This window comes from Phoca vitulina, unplaced genomic scaffold (assembly GCF_004348235.1).
Source record: "Phoca vitulina isolate PV1807 unplaced genomic scaffold, GSC_HSeal_1.0 scaffold40, whole genome shotgun sequence".
NCBI classification, from domain to species: Eukaryota; Metazoa; Chordata; class Mammalia; order Carnivora; family Phocidae; genus Phoca; species Phoca vitulina.
The window spans coordinates 23,732,805-23,745,989 of NW_022589743.1; the positions used below are offsets into that span (position 1 = coordinate 23,732,805).

The 13,185-nt window shown below is 53.0% G+C and overlaps 1 protein-coding gene across 1 annotated transcript in view; it reads left to right on the forward strand.

The window, feature by feature from the left end:
• RPH3AL (rabphilin 3A like (without C2 domains)) overlaps positions 1–13,185 on the forward strand; it is a 137,622-nt gene that overhangs the window by 110,152 nt on the left and 14,285 nt on the right. Inside the window, 1 exon segment of the mRNA XM_032428844.1 lies at positions 1,822–1,996. Coding sequence (XP_032284735.1) covers positions 1,822–1,996 — 175 coding nt within the window.

Here is a 13,185-nt window from a genome sequence, read left to right on the forward strand (position 1 = left end):
CTTGGTGAATTTTAGGCCATGTGTACACGCTATCAAGTCAAATAAATACTTTCTGTAGGAGGGCCATGAGAGGACCAGGAAGGGTTTTTTAAAGGGGGCGCCACGAGGCATTCATCCTACCAGATAGGTTCTATGTAATTCAAGAGCCACACAAAAGCAGGCCCTTCTGCACAGGGTAGCTGGGAGGGAGGGGTGAGTGATTTGAGCCAGGGACAGGGTTGGGACTCAGTGGCCCCATGCCTGGCACTCTGGAGCATAAAGAGATGACTCATGATAGTTGAGTGATTTCAAGTGCTGCACAGTTAGGTGCTGAGTCTATGCAGACCAATTACTAGGGTTGAGCTTCTCTAGGAAAACCTGTTGAGTAGATTCCAAGTGGGAAGCACCGTATGTTCTTTGGCTCTGTTGGAGAACCCTATGTACATTGGCATCTTAAAGGCTCTGAGATGGGGCGCCTGGGTGGCTCAGTTGTTAAGCGTCTGCCTTCGGCTCAGGTCATGATCCCAGGGTCCTGGGATCGAGCCCTGCATCGGGCTCCCTGCTCAGTGGGAAGCCTGCTTCTCCCTCTCCCACTCCCCCTGCTTGTGTTCTCTCTCGCTCTCTCTTGCTGTGTCTCTGTCAAGTAAATAAAAATCTTTAAAAAAAAAATTTTTTTTTTTTTTAAATAAAGGCTCTGAGAAGTCCTGCAGTAATGCTTCATTTAACGTAGTGCTTCCCAAGTATACATGATCAGGAACCTTTTTTTTTTTTTTTTTTTTGGTCCAGCCCATGTTAATATCCCACAGAACTAATGTACAGAGGAGGCTTGGGGATTAGGAAAATCTGTCCTAGAGAGAATCGGGGCAGCCTCTGACCTTCTGATTTTAAATTCTCTCTTTTGAGGGACACCTGGGTGGCTCAGTTGGTTAAGCATCCAACTCTTAATTTTGGCTCAGGGTCATGATCTCAGGGTTGTGAGATCGAGCCTGGCGTGGAGCCTACTTAAGATTCTCTCTCTCATCTCCCTCTGCCCACCCCCCTCCCTCTCTAATAAATAAATAAATTCTCTCTTTTGAGTAGGGAACTTGGTCCACTGGCTGTAAAACTTCCATGTGTGGCGGATGAGAGGAAGCGGGCAGCAGGGATGATCATGAGCGTCACCTCTGTCGAGGGGCTGCTCTGTGCCCAGTGGGGCCTTATGTTCGTTCAAAGTCTGGTCCTTGTGGCTGCTCTGTGAGGCGGGCCCCGTTCCTACATTCCACCTACTGGTGCTGAAACTGGGGATCTGGAAGGTCGATGTGTCCAGATCTCACAGCTGCCAGATCCAGATCCAAACCCAGGCCGTCTGCTCTGAACTGCCAAGGCCTTCTCTGAGAAGGTCACGTTCCTTCCCGCTCTCCCCGTCCTCTTACTGAATACCCTGAATGTATTTCCTTCGGTGGAGAGATTGTGGAGTACTTGGCGTTTCTTGAAGTAGGCATGAAGAGTTCGGGGACCTTATCTCAGTGCAGGTGTCAGTTCTAACCTGGGGCTCTCTGCGGTCGGGGCCCTCCCTGCACCTGTGGGGATAGCCTCGTCCCCGGGGAGCTCTCTAGGACAGCTTCTGGTACTGCTCCGTCCCCGAGCCTGACCCTTCGCCGAGCCTCTTGTCGCTCGCTCTGCCCCAGAGCCTCAAGGGAAGGGGCAGGTGGGAGGAATGCGGGTGGCATCTGCGGAGCACCTTCTGGGCGCCCACAGCACAGAGCACTTTCCAACAGGGGAGGGGAGCAAGCCAGCGTGGGAGCACGGCACAGGGAGGGCTGCTGTGCGTCCCTTGCTCTAAGCAGATGTCACCCCTGCCAGGTCTGGAAGAGGTCGGGGGCCTGGTTCTACAAAGGGCTCCCCAAGTACATCCTGCCGCTGAAGACCCCCGGCCGGGCCAATGACCCCCACTTCCGACCTTGGCCCATGGAGCCCACCGAGCAAAAGCCCAGAAGCACTGAGACTGGTCGTGTCTACACGTGGGCCCGAGAGAGAGGTAAGTCCCCTTTGCCCCCCGTCCCGGGATAGCAGCCGTCACACTCCCGCCATCAGCCAGCCAGGCAGTGCCATGGGCACCAGGCCAGCGTCGGCCACAGCCGCCACGGGGCTCATCCCAGCGCATCGTGCCTCCCTGTCCCTCCGCTCCCCGCCGGCGCCCAGGTGAGCGGCTGGACCTTCGCACAGTGATCGCTCACAGCAGGGGGTCCCCTGGGGGCCTTTTCACAAGCAAGCGCTCATTTGGGGCCGGAGATGCCGTGAGCACTAGGGATCTTTGCAGGAATGCGATACCTACTGAGGTTTCTCACCAAGTATGAGAACGCATCTTTCCGAAGCTGGCCCATACCGTCTCTTCTCAGTGCTTGTCTTGCGTCTCAGGAAGGGAGGACTCCTGGCTGCCCTGGTCCTAATGAGCAAAATGACTGTGCCCGGAGTCCTTTGGTCCTCGTGCAGGCCGCGCTGCTGTGGTGGCATGCCCGGTGGCCGCCGTCAGAAGGGGCGCTCGGCCCCACTGGTGGTAACAGTACCTGGTGTGGTAGACGGCCCCCCACAGCTTGCATGATGCTTTAATGTTCGGGATCTTAATTTTTAAAATTCCTGGTCTCAACACAGGCTCCAGAGGTGGTTGGAGCAGGTATTTAAGCCCTGTATTACAGACGGGTAGCCTGAGACGGGAGAAGAGGATGCACTTACTGAGCTGCTGTATGGCTGAGCTGGGACCAAAAGGCAGGGTCTTGTCCTCTGGGCCCTCGCTCCTTCTGCCCTAAAGGGTCCAGGTTTCAGCCCAAGACATAGAGACTGAGGGTCCGTAATAAGAGAAAGCAGCCAGAGGGATGGGGGGCTTACCTGATGCTGGGGTGGGGGGAGGCATGGGAGCTGTTTCTGCAGGGCTCTTAAAGATTTCTGGCTTTGGATTAAGACCTGGCATCTATCTTTATATCATTCGGGCTTTTTTTCCTCTTGTTGCAAGAGTAAGGTGTGTTTATTATAAAACGTTGAAGGTTGCCGAGTGATATCCTGTAGAAGGTAAACATCGGCTGTAGGTCAGCCCCTCCAGACATGACCGGCAGTAACAGCTGGGCCTCTGTTCTCCTGAAGCCTTCTCCTCAGCGTCCCCCAGCTCTTTGTGCAGAAGGCCTTGCTCACTAATTCTCCCGCACTCCGTTTGCACTTCTCATTCCCACGAGTTCGCCTCCCCAGCCGTCACTGCCACAGCCAAGCCCTTGTAGGGACCGTGCGCGAGTGCAGGTGGCCCCGGGGCGGGCGCACAGGCAGGGGAGCAGGCCATGCTGGGACTGGCCCCAGGGGCGGCCGTGGGCCTCAGGGAGGAGCCCGGAATGGGGTTTTCTGGAGAAGTGGCTCCCTCCTCCACTCGGGCCCTTTCCACCCTCGAGCTGGGGCTTCCTTCTGCCCCCACACCGTCAGGGTGCATCTGTGTCCCTCGGGCTGATGGAGGAGTTGCAGCTGGGGAGACAGAACGCGGCTTTGAGTGGGTTGAGGAGGGGAGGCCCTAGGGGCCCTCGCCGCCCCATCTGCTTGGCATCCACACAGGACACACGTGCACACACGCATACACGTGCATGCACACACACCCCTGGGAAGGGCAGAGCCTCTTTCTCCTCAGTCTTGCAGACACAGATGGCCTTTTAGTGACGTGGGCGAGACCAGCGGCCCACACGCTTGCAGGAGGCTCTGTGTGTTAACTGAGTTTGCACAGCGGCCAGGCCGTCCCATGTGGCGGTCCCCCGGGGTGAACTTGGGCTCCCTCTGCAGACTGGGTCAGAAGCCTCCAGGCTCCCAGAGCACAAGGCAGCGCATCCTTCATGCAGGCCCTGGGCCAGGCGTGTTGCAGCTCTGTGATGATCCCCATTTTAGTGCCAAGCAGGAAGAGGTGGCCCAGACAGATGACTTATGTGTCTTGCCCATGGGCAGCAGAAAGGTGAGGGCTGCTGGCCCCAGGCTGGTTGGGGAGGCCCAGAGGGTGTCTGCACACACGCAGAGATGGGGTACCCTGGGGGGTGCATGGAGTATGTGGGGTGGGCAGGCCTGAACTTGAGGAAACCCACAGTCGAGAGGAAGGAAGCCTAGGAGCTGGTGGAGGAGACGGAGGAGGCATTGCTGGGGAGGGAGGACGAAAGCCCAGAGGTTCTATGCCATGCGAACCAAAGCGCCCGGGGTTTGCAAGGAGGGGGCCACACCCAAGCCGACTGCTCCTGAGCTGCTTCCAAGCCTGATCTCGTGGCTGTCCTCTCTGATGAGCCTGTGCAGAAGCCGGGATCTGTGCTTTCCGATTGACTTTGGGTCCCCTGGCCGTCGCAGACATGGCCATGTCCTCACAGAGGCATTCGGGTGGCTACGGGATACCTGTGGGAGACTGGAAGGCCAGGCCAGCTGGAACCATCCTTATGATGGGCCTGGGCCCAGGGCGAGGGGAGGTCCGTCCCACACTAGCCCTTCTGTGGCTTCCTGGTGGTATACAGGCCTGGAGGTCAAGCGGCGGCAGCCCTGCGCTAATGGTCTGCCTTGCCTGTCTGGAAGCCTCCCGAGCTGCCAGGGGCTGCTGCCTCAGTCCCAGTTCCTTCTCAAGCTGGTCTCCAGGCTGTCAGACTCCCGGCAGCAGACAGCCCCCGGCCGGCAGCCTTGGGAGTCTGGTGTAGGGGCCCCACGGGGCCTTTCCAGACCACTGACAACTGGGGAACCAATTAGCATTTTTCCAGCTCCAAGAGTGGCTTCCTCTCCCCAGCCCTACCAGCAGCCATGCCCAGGTGCCCAGCAGTTGGCTGGGGTCCAGACTGCAGTTTGTGGTCCAAGTGAGAGCCTATGTGCTAAGCACAGCCCTTAGAGCACCCCATTCAACCAAAACTGAGCTCAGGGCCAGGCAGAAATAAAGTAACCAGCACTGGGGTGTGGACCGCCCACCACACTGGAAGCTGCATATGGGCAGGGCCATGTGTGTCCTGAATAGGCCAATCCCTTACCACTTACCATGGGAGAGGCAGTGGGATAGATGCTTCTTAGGTAAATGAGTGGATGAATGAATGAATGAACTACCCATTCCACACTCCCCCACCCCGCCCCCAAGAGATTTGAAAAACTGTGGAAGGATTTTCCTTAGGGCCTGCAGGCTCCCCTGGGTCGGGGTTCTGTTGGACAGCACCAAGAGAGACTTGAAGACTATTAAAACCACTCCCACTCTCATGAAGCAGCTCTTCTCCCAGGCCCCTGCCTCTGGGAACCCCAGGACCATCATCCCCCTCCTGCCCCACAGTCCCTGCTTCTCAGCATGAAAGCTGATCCTGGGGGCACCTGGGTGGCTCTGTAGGTTAATCGTCTGCTCGGGTCATAGTCTCAGAGTCCTGGGATCAAGCGGGGAGTCTGCTTCTTCCTCTCCCTCTGCCCCCCCCCCACTCATGTGTGCTCACTCTCTCTCGCTCTCTCAAATCTTTAAAAAAAAGCTGCTCCTGGCACCAGATGCTCTCTCTTCTCTTCCCCTGCCTGTGTTCCTCTGAATCTCCCTCTCTCTCTCTCTCCCTCCCTCACTCTCTCTCTCCCTCCCTCACTCTCTGTCTCCCTCCCTCTCTTTCTCTCTCACTCACTCTCTCAAATAAATAAATAAAATCTTTTAAAAAAAAAAAGTTTTGGGGTGCCTGGGTGGCTCAGTCGTTAAGCGTCTGCCTTCGGCTCAGGTCATGGTCCCAGGGTCCTGGGATCGAGCCCCGCATCAGGCTCCCTGCTCTGCAGGAAGCCTGCTTCTCCCTCTCCCACTCCCCCTGCTTGTGTTCCCTCTCTCGCTGTGTCTCTCTCTGTCAAATAAATAAATAAAATCTTAAAAAAAAAAAAAGAATACCCCCATCGGGGCACCTGGGTCGCTCACTTGGTTAAGTGTCTGCCTTTGGCTCGGGTCATGATCCCGGAGTCCCAGGATCGGGCCCCAAGTCAGGCTCCCTGCTCAGGGGGTGTCTGCTTCTCCCTCTGCCCTTCACCCGGCTCATGCTCTCTCTCTGTCTCTCTCTCTCTCTCTTTAAATCTTTAAAAAAAAAAAAAAGAATACCCCCATCAGTTGACAGTGTTTTGTAATATTTAAATAATGTAATAAGGCAAGAAAATAATCTGTTGCTATTGGAAAAGAGAAGAAATTATCTCATTTGCAGATAATGTGATTGTATACTAAGAAAACCCAAGAGAGCCTACTAAGACAACCCATTGGGATTAATAAGACAATTTGGGAACGGACAGGATGCAAAGTAAATCGATAGTTCACACACCAAAAAAACCCAATAGTTTTACTCTGTGCTAATTAGAAGGAACAATGGGGAAATTCACTCATAATTGCAGGAAAATTATAAAATGCCTAGAAGTGAAGTTGAAAGGCAATTATAGGTCCAACTTGAAGAAAATTATAGAACGTTATCACAGGACAAAAAGCAAGAGACAAACAGAGAGGCAGACAAAGATCTTGATCCCTCCGAATTAATAAGTGTAATAATTCCTCTCTGATTTCCCAGTGGAGTTTTTAGGAAGGAACGGATTCAGACATTTCTGTTATCCACTGGATAAACAGAATGTGGCATAATCATGCAGTAATATATTATTCAGCCTTAAAAAAGAATGAACTACTGACATAGGCTACAACATGGATAAATCGTGCACATTCCATGCTAAGTGAAAGATACCAGAGACAAAGGTCACACGATTGTATCACTGAAATTATATGAAATGTTCAGAACAGGCAAATCCATGGGGCACCTGGGTGGCTCAGTCGGTTAAGCATCTGCCTTCAGCTCGGGTCATGACCACAGGGTCCTGGGATCGAGCCCCAAATCAGGCTCCCTGCTCAGCGGGGAGCCTGCTTCTCCCTCTCCCTCTCCCCCTGCTTGTGCTCGCTCGCTCACTCTCTCTCAAATAAATAAATAAAATCTTAAAAAAAAAAAAAAGAACAGGCAAATCCATGGAGACAGAACGTAGATTCGTGATTGCCAGGGCTGGAGAGTTGGGGGGGGAAGGGGGAAGGATTGCTAATGGGTACAGAGAACATGTGATGAAGATATTCTGGAACTGGATAGTGGCGGTGCTTGCACGACTTACTGAATATACTAAAAACCATGGAATTGTACACTTTCAAAGGGTGATTTTGATGGTATAGGAGTTATATTTCAATTTAACAAAATGTTTTGTTGTTGTTGTTTTTTTAAGAATGGCAAGGTAGTAGCCACCTGACCAAATGTTAAGGCTTACTATAAAGTTACTGTAATCAGTAGAAATAGTATAGTATTTGCACCAGAATAAATATTTATTTATAGGATAAATAAATAGGTAAGTAGAACAGAATGGAGAAATAATAGACCTAAGGATGTATGGAAGCTGAACATAGGTAGTTTTTCAATTCAGTGGGAAAATAACAGGTTTATGTAACAACCGGAATTAGCATAATTGGATTTCCACCCCATTCCATGTGTATTCAGAAACACACTGCAGATAGATTAAAGATCTAAATGTTAGGGCCGCCTGGGTGGCTCAGTCCGTTGATCGTCTGACTCTTGGTTTGGGCACAGGTCATGATCTTAGGGCCATGAGATAGAGCCCCGTGTTGGGCTCCACACTGGGCATGGAGCCTGCTTAAGATTCTCTTTCCCTCTGCCCCTCCCCACTCCTCCCTCTCTTAAAAAAAAAAAAAAGAAATCTAAATGTTAAAAATAACACAAAGAATGTATTAGAGAAAGATCCGAAATATTTTTTTCCGCTGTGTTATCTTAAAGAGAGCTGGTGACGCTCCGGCATGTGCAGGACAGGTTGGCTGAGTACCTGGGTTTGCTACTCTCTCCCTCTTCTGGACAGTGGGTGTTGATGTGGGACAAAGATTTGCCTGCAGACCCCTTGGTGAGCCCTCTGCAAGCCTGCTTACAGCAAGTCATTCGTTCTTTCCCCAGGATGGAGTAGGGAACAGTGTGACCTGAGTGGCCCTGGGTCTGACGTGCATGCCTCTGGGAGAGGTCCACCCTCCTACCTGATCAATCTAAATGGGTTGTGTGCTCCATGCCACTTTTCAGTGGTGGATCATTGCTCCAAGTTTATGGCAGCAATGACTAAAGCCAGCTTTTGCACACTCCTGGGTCTCTTTGCTCCCCTGTGAAATAAAAGGTATAAAATGTGGAACCAGTACTATGGGTTCTTGGGTCTTAATCCCTTTAGAGCTCTGCCCACCTATTCAGCAGACTTCTTTCCTTTGGAGCTGGATTCCCACCCTTGGGCTACGTACAAAGATATTTGCTGGCAATAGGGGTGGCGGGTACCATATTAATCTGGCATATTTAGATAATAAGATAGTACTTTTTTTGTCATATGCTAGAAAGTTTAGGGAAGGCACCTGCAGCTGTGGTTCAGCAGCTCAGTGATGTCAGGACAGGTGTCTTTATAATTCTTGCTCTTTCCCTCATGGTCACAAGATGATTGCTGCAGTTCCAGGCATCACTATAAAGAATGGAAGAAAGTTAAAAGGGGAGGCTGAAAAAGCAAGCCTTTAACTTCTGCAGCCTTGCATTATGATAGAAGCAGACAGTGGGGAGGGGGGCTTGTACTGGACACTGGATGAGCCTAATTCCCTATAAGAACTAGAGAGAGAGAGCTAAATTTATCTGACTAAAGTCATTACATCTGGAAATTATTCTCAGATAGGATTTTGTGCTTCTCCAAGGATCCTTAACATGATGGGGCTTCTTCTTTTCTTCAGCCCCCAGTACTCTGACTGGGGGCAACATTGCCCTGGATCTGCTTGATGGTTGGTCTGCCCCAACTTGCCCAGCTGTGGCTGAGGTCCTGAAATTGGGGGCCTGAAGCCCTGAGTCTAGAGTCCATACACTGTTTAAAGGGCTTTCTAGGATGTGTCTACTTTTCTCAGATGGGAGCCAGAGAGCTGGGATCCCTAAAAGACCAACCCCGGCTTGGGAAGGCTTTGCTATGTTAGCCTCTCCCTGGGAGCCTGGGGCTGGGCAGGTGGGAGGGGACCCTTGTCTAGCCTTCATCACTGCCCTGTGGCCTGGCCGGATTAGGGAGGCCTTTTCATTTTGCCTTCCACCACAGGCCCCATAAAGCCCTACCCACAGGGTACAAATACCCACTTCCTCCCCACTGCGTCTCCTTGGAAATGGCAGAGGAGCCGTGGTAGGCCAAAAAGCCCCTGGCTGAGGCACAGGCAGGCCTCTAGAGCTCCTGTAGCCGTGGGGCAAGTTCACTTTCCCATCTACATTGAGGCCAGAGTCACCGTCCTTCTGCAGGGCCCTCCCACCCCCACCCCCACCCCCACCCCCACCCCCGCCCTCTGGCAGCCCCGTGAGCAGAGCAGGGGCTTCCTAGAAGGATTTGAACAGATTTACACACTGGTTGACTTCAAGGTCTGTTCCAGAAAAGTACTTTCAAGGTTTTGGATTTGTTCCAGTTGGACCGTTTTGAGAAAAATAGAGGGGTTTCATTATCGCTTCCTTGGTTCACTAAATTTTAAACAATTTTTTTTTAAATCCTCAACTACGGTTCTGTTTGCAGTCCAGGGAAAGCAAGCGTAAGGATTGCTTGGGTTGAGCAGTCTGGTTCAGGTCAGTCTACTATGTTTTGCCTTCTGGAATGACCCGTGGCTGGCCCACCTCCTGCCCCTTGCCACTGTGTCCAGTACATTGGGTGCCACACTGGCAGCAGCCAGAGCTCTGTGGCTCACGGTCATTATCATATCGGATGCTCAGACAGCCCGGGGGGGGGGGGGGGACAGCTTCAGGAAGGACGAGGAGTGGGGGAGGCTGTCCTATAGGCTGCAGCCAAGAGGCTTCTGAATCGCAGCCCATTCCTCTCCCCTCTGAGTTCAACATGGAGTAAACCATTGCACTAATCAGCACCATGCACACTGGCTGTCCCCTTTCAGATTTGGCAAGAGGATTTTTGGTTGCCAGGAACAGAGACCACCAAGGCCAGCTCAACTACAGGAGTTGCTGCCAGGCTGCTGAGGAAGGTCTTCCAGAAGCAGGGAAGGAGACAAGGCTTGCGAGACCTGTGGGGTGGAGGAGTATGGCAGCAGATGCTTCTACTTCTCAGGGAACTTTCAGATCAGCTCCATTCCCTGCATCTGTCATGCCCTTCCTCTGGCAGTTCTCAGGACCCCACGTCGCACTCGGGGAGGAGGTGATTGGCTCAACCCATTCCTATCCAGGCTTTCCTTTTTGCATCTAGCCTGTATCCCATCAGATAGAATAAATGTCATGGCTAGTTAGGGCTGCTTTTCCTCAAAGCAGGGCTGGGACAGAAAAGGGGAACTTTGTATCTCTTGCTCAGTAGCCACAGAATTGGATGTTTTGTATCTGATATGGTAGTGAGTTCCTGTCACTGGGAGCATTCAAGCAAAGGCTGACTATTATAGTGAGGATACTATGCTTTAGAAACTGAGGGAAATTCAATATAGACTTGTTCCTGTGTGTCCAGAGTTTGCCCCCATATTGTGATCAGGGAGCTGGGGAGATGGGGATTCATGCTATAGCCCAAGATGGAGAAATCCACATGGGCCACGAAAGCTTGGAACCACAGACCTCTGTCTCGTTAGTGCAGAGCTGCAGCCGACAGAGCTAATCAGCAGTTCAGTGGCAGCCGTTTTTCCATCAAACCCATATGCTGTTTCCTGACTTCTTAACGCAGCGTGCTATTTATACCCGTAGATCCATTCATTCTTAATGAGCCACGGTTGTGGATTGTAAAATGTTTTATTTTCATACAGGATTGCTCACTGCCCAGAGCCAGCTGTTGCTATGCCACCTTCCTTCTTTCTCTGTTCCTAAGAAATTAGCGTTTTGGAAGCTCCTCAGAGCGCTCAGCTGCCCTCTCCCACTCCCTACTCACCCCCCAATATGTCCCCAGCCAGACTCTGGACTTGCCATTTCTGTCACGTTGGCCCGGACGTGGCACATGAACTCCCTGCAGCCTTCGGAGCAGCTGGGAGGGTGTGTTATGTGCAGGGGGCCAGGCTGGCGGAGGCTTGGAGAAGGAAGCAGAGGATGGCAGAGCAGGAGGGCTTCCATGTTGCGAAGTGGGATTCCATCTGTCCTCCAATGGTTGGACATTTGCCCGTGTTAGAGGTTGCAACTCGATCTGGCTCAGTGCTTTAAGTTCACCGACAACTTTTTTTTAAATGTGGAGAATTCTTAAAAAGATGGAATTCTGGCTGCTTTTTTGAACATCAGAAAGTCTGCCAATACTGCCCCCTCCCTGGACAAATTAAACAGGCTAAGTAGCAGCTTCCCTCTTCACACTGGGCACACAGTCTCAGGTTTGCCCCAGTCCCCACTCCTCCCTGTTGCCTCTTGCCACTCTGATCGTCACCCTTACAGGGTTATTAAGAAGAAAATGAAATAGTTCTTGTTTCCACATCCCTGTGAAAAGAGCGAGACTAGGGATTAGACCAACAGGAACATCTGTTGCAACAAAAGTGGGCACACTTCTCTGTGGAAATAAATACTCATATCCAGATATATCATGATAAATATATCAAAATAAATATCACGTCCAGCCCACCTCACCCACTGACCCTGCCGGCTGACCAGTGGAAGGCAGAGCCTGACCGTGTCACATCTGTGCCTCTCCACTCCTGATCCTGACCCCAGGCTAGGGAAACTAGTTTTTGGACGTCCTTCTTCTTCTCTGGGCTCTGGTTGCCCCAGGAGTAGGATGGAGATGAGGGGGCCGGGACAGAGTCTGTTCTCTTCCAGCTTTCATATCTTACAGTTCCAAATCCAAGGGAAGGGAACTTTCTGGAGAAATTTCTGGCAGGTGGTGAAGTAGCTCACACATCATACACGGAGGCTGCCCCTGCTGCAGAGACCAGCCTCATCTAAGCACTGGCCCTGCCCGCTGTGCGCGTGCGCACGCAAGCTCGCACGCAGGCGCACGCAAGCACGCACGCAGGCGCGCGCAGGAGCCGGGAAGGTTTAGAGAGGAGGGTGGGAGACGCCATCTTCCAAGCGTCTGAGAAGGCGGTGTGGGTCCGTCGCAGTACCTTGGAAGCTGCTGACTCAGGTGTGCATGGGGTAGGTCTGCTGTGCGGGGCTCCCACCAGCCATTTGGGGAACTGAATGGCTGCCTTCTCCGCAGGTGGGGATGGCGCTCATTTGCCGGAGCCCCTGTGGGCCGCACCGGGGCAAACACCTGCCGCCAGTCAGTTGGCAGTCTTCTCGTGTGGCCGCCATTCCTGCACGCCCTGAGGGCCTGGGGACCGTTGGCCTGTAGGTCTGTGCAAGTGAACGAGGCGGCCCCCGTGCCGAGTGGCCAGATAAAATCAGCAAGGATGGTCGCTGCCGAGGCTTGCATGGTTGCTCGCTGCAGGCTGTGCCAGGCGCGGTGCGTTCCGTTTCATGGCGTCCCCTGACGACCCGGGCAGGGTGAGCGGTGTACTCCTGTGGTCCCATGTTAAAGTGGGGCGCCGAGAGGTCGGATAACTTGCGTCATAATCTCCGTGTGGACAGAAAGAGCCCCTTGGCGTTCGGGAAACTGCCCTTTCCCTAAATCTCAGGGAAGTCTTGTGCGGCTGTGTTTTGAAAGAGAAACCCATGCATACTAATTTGTCCTGACCTTCGGAGCCCTTGATGAAGCCAAACGCTAGCCCGATGCCAGTGCGTGGGAAGGGGGAGGGGGGCATCCCCAGAACAGAAGCCTGAAGCTTCAGAGAGCTGTGTCGCCCCCACTGCTGCGCCCCACCCCTGCCCCAGCAGCAGCCCCTCCAGTCCTGGGCATCCTCCTTGGCTTGGGGATTGATTTCCCAAGAGCAGAAGGCCCTCATTAGCCACACCACAGAGCTCAGGGGCATGGCTGTCCGTTCTCATTGGTTTAAGCCCACTGACAGCCTCAGTTGATTGGATGATTCCAGCTGCAAGGCAAGGTGTTGGGCCTCCTTGTCCCCACTCCCACCCCATTTGAGCCAACACCGGGAAGCAGGGTCCAGCCCCCCGAGCCAGCCTCTGGCTTCAGTTAATTGTGTGTGCAGAACTCCCAGCAGGAGCCGGGCCAGGGCCGGGCTCCACCCTGTGCCGTGAAGCACACCCTCTCTAGCCGCTCACCCGTCTCACTGTGGAAACCTACAACTCTGTTCTGCCCACTCTAGATTTCTCAGCCTCTAGGGGCCTGGGTGAAGTGAATAAACCCGGGCCCGCCTGCCCTGTCCAA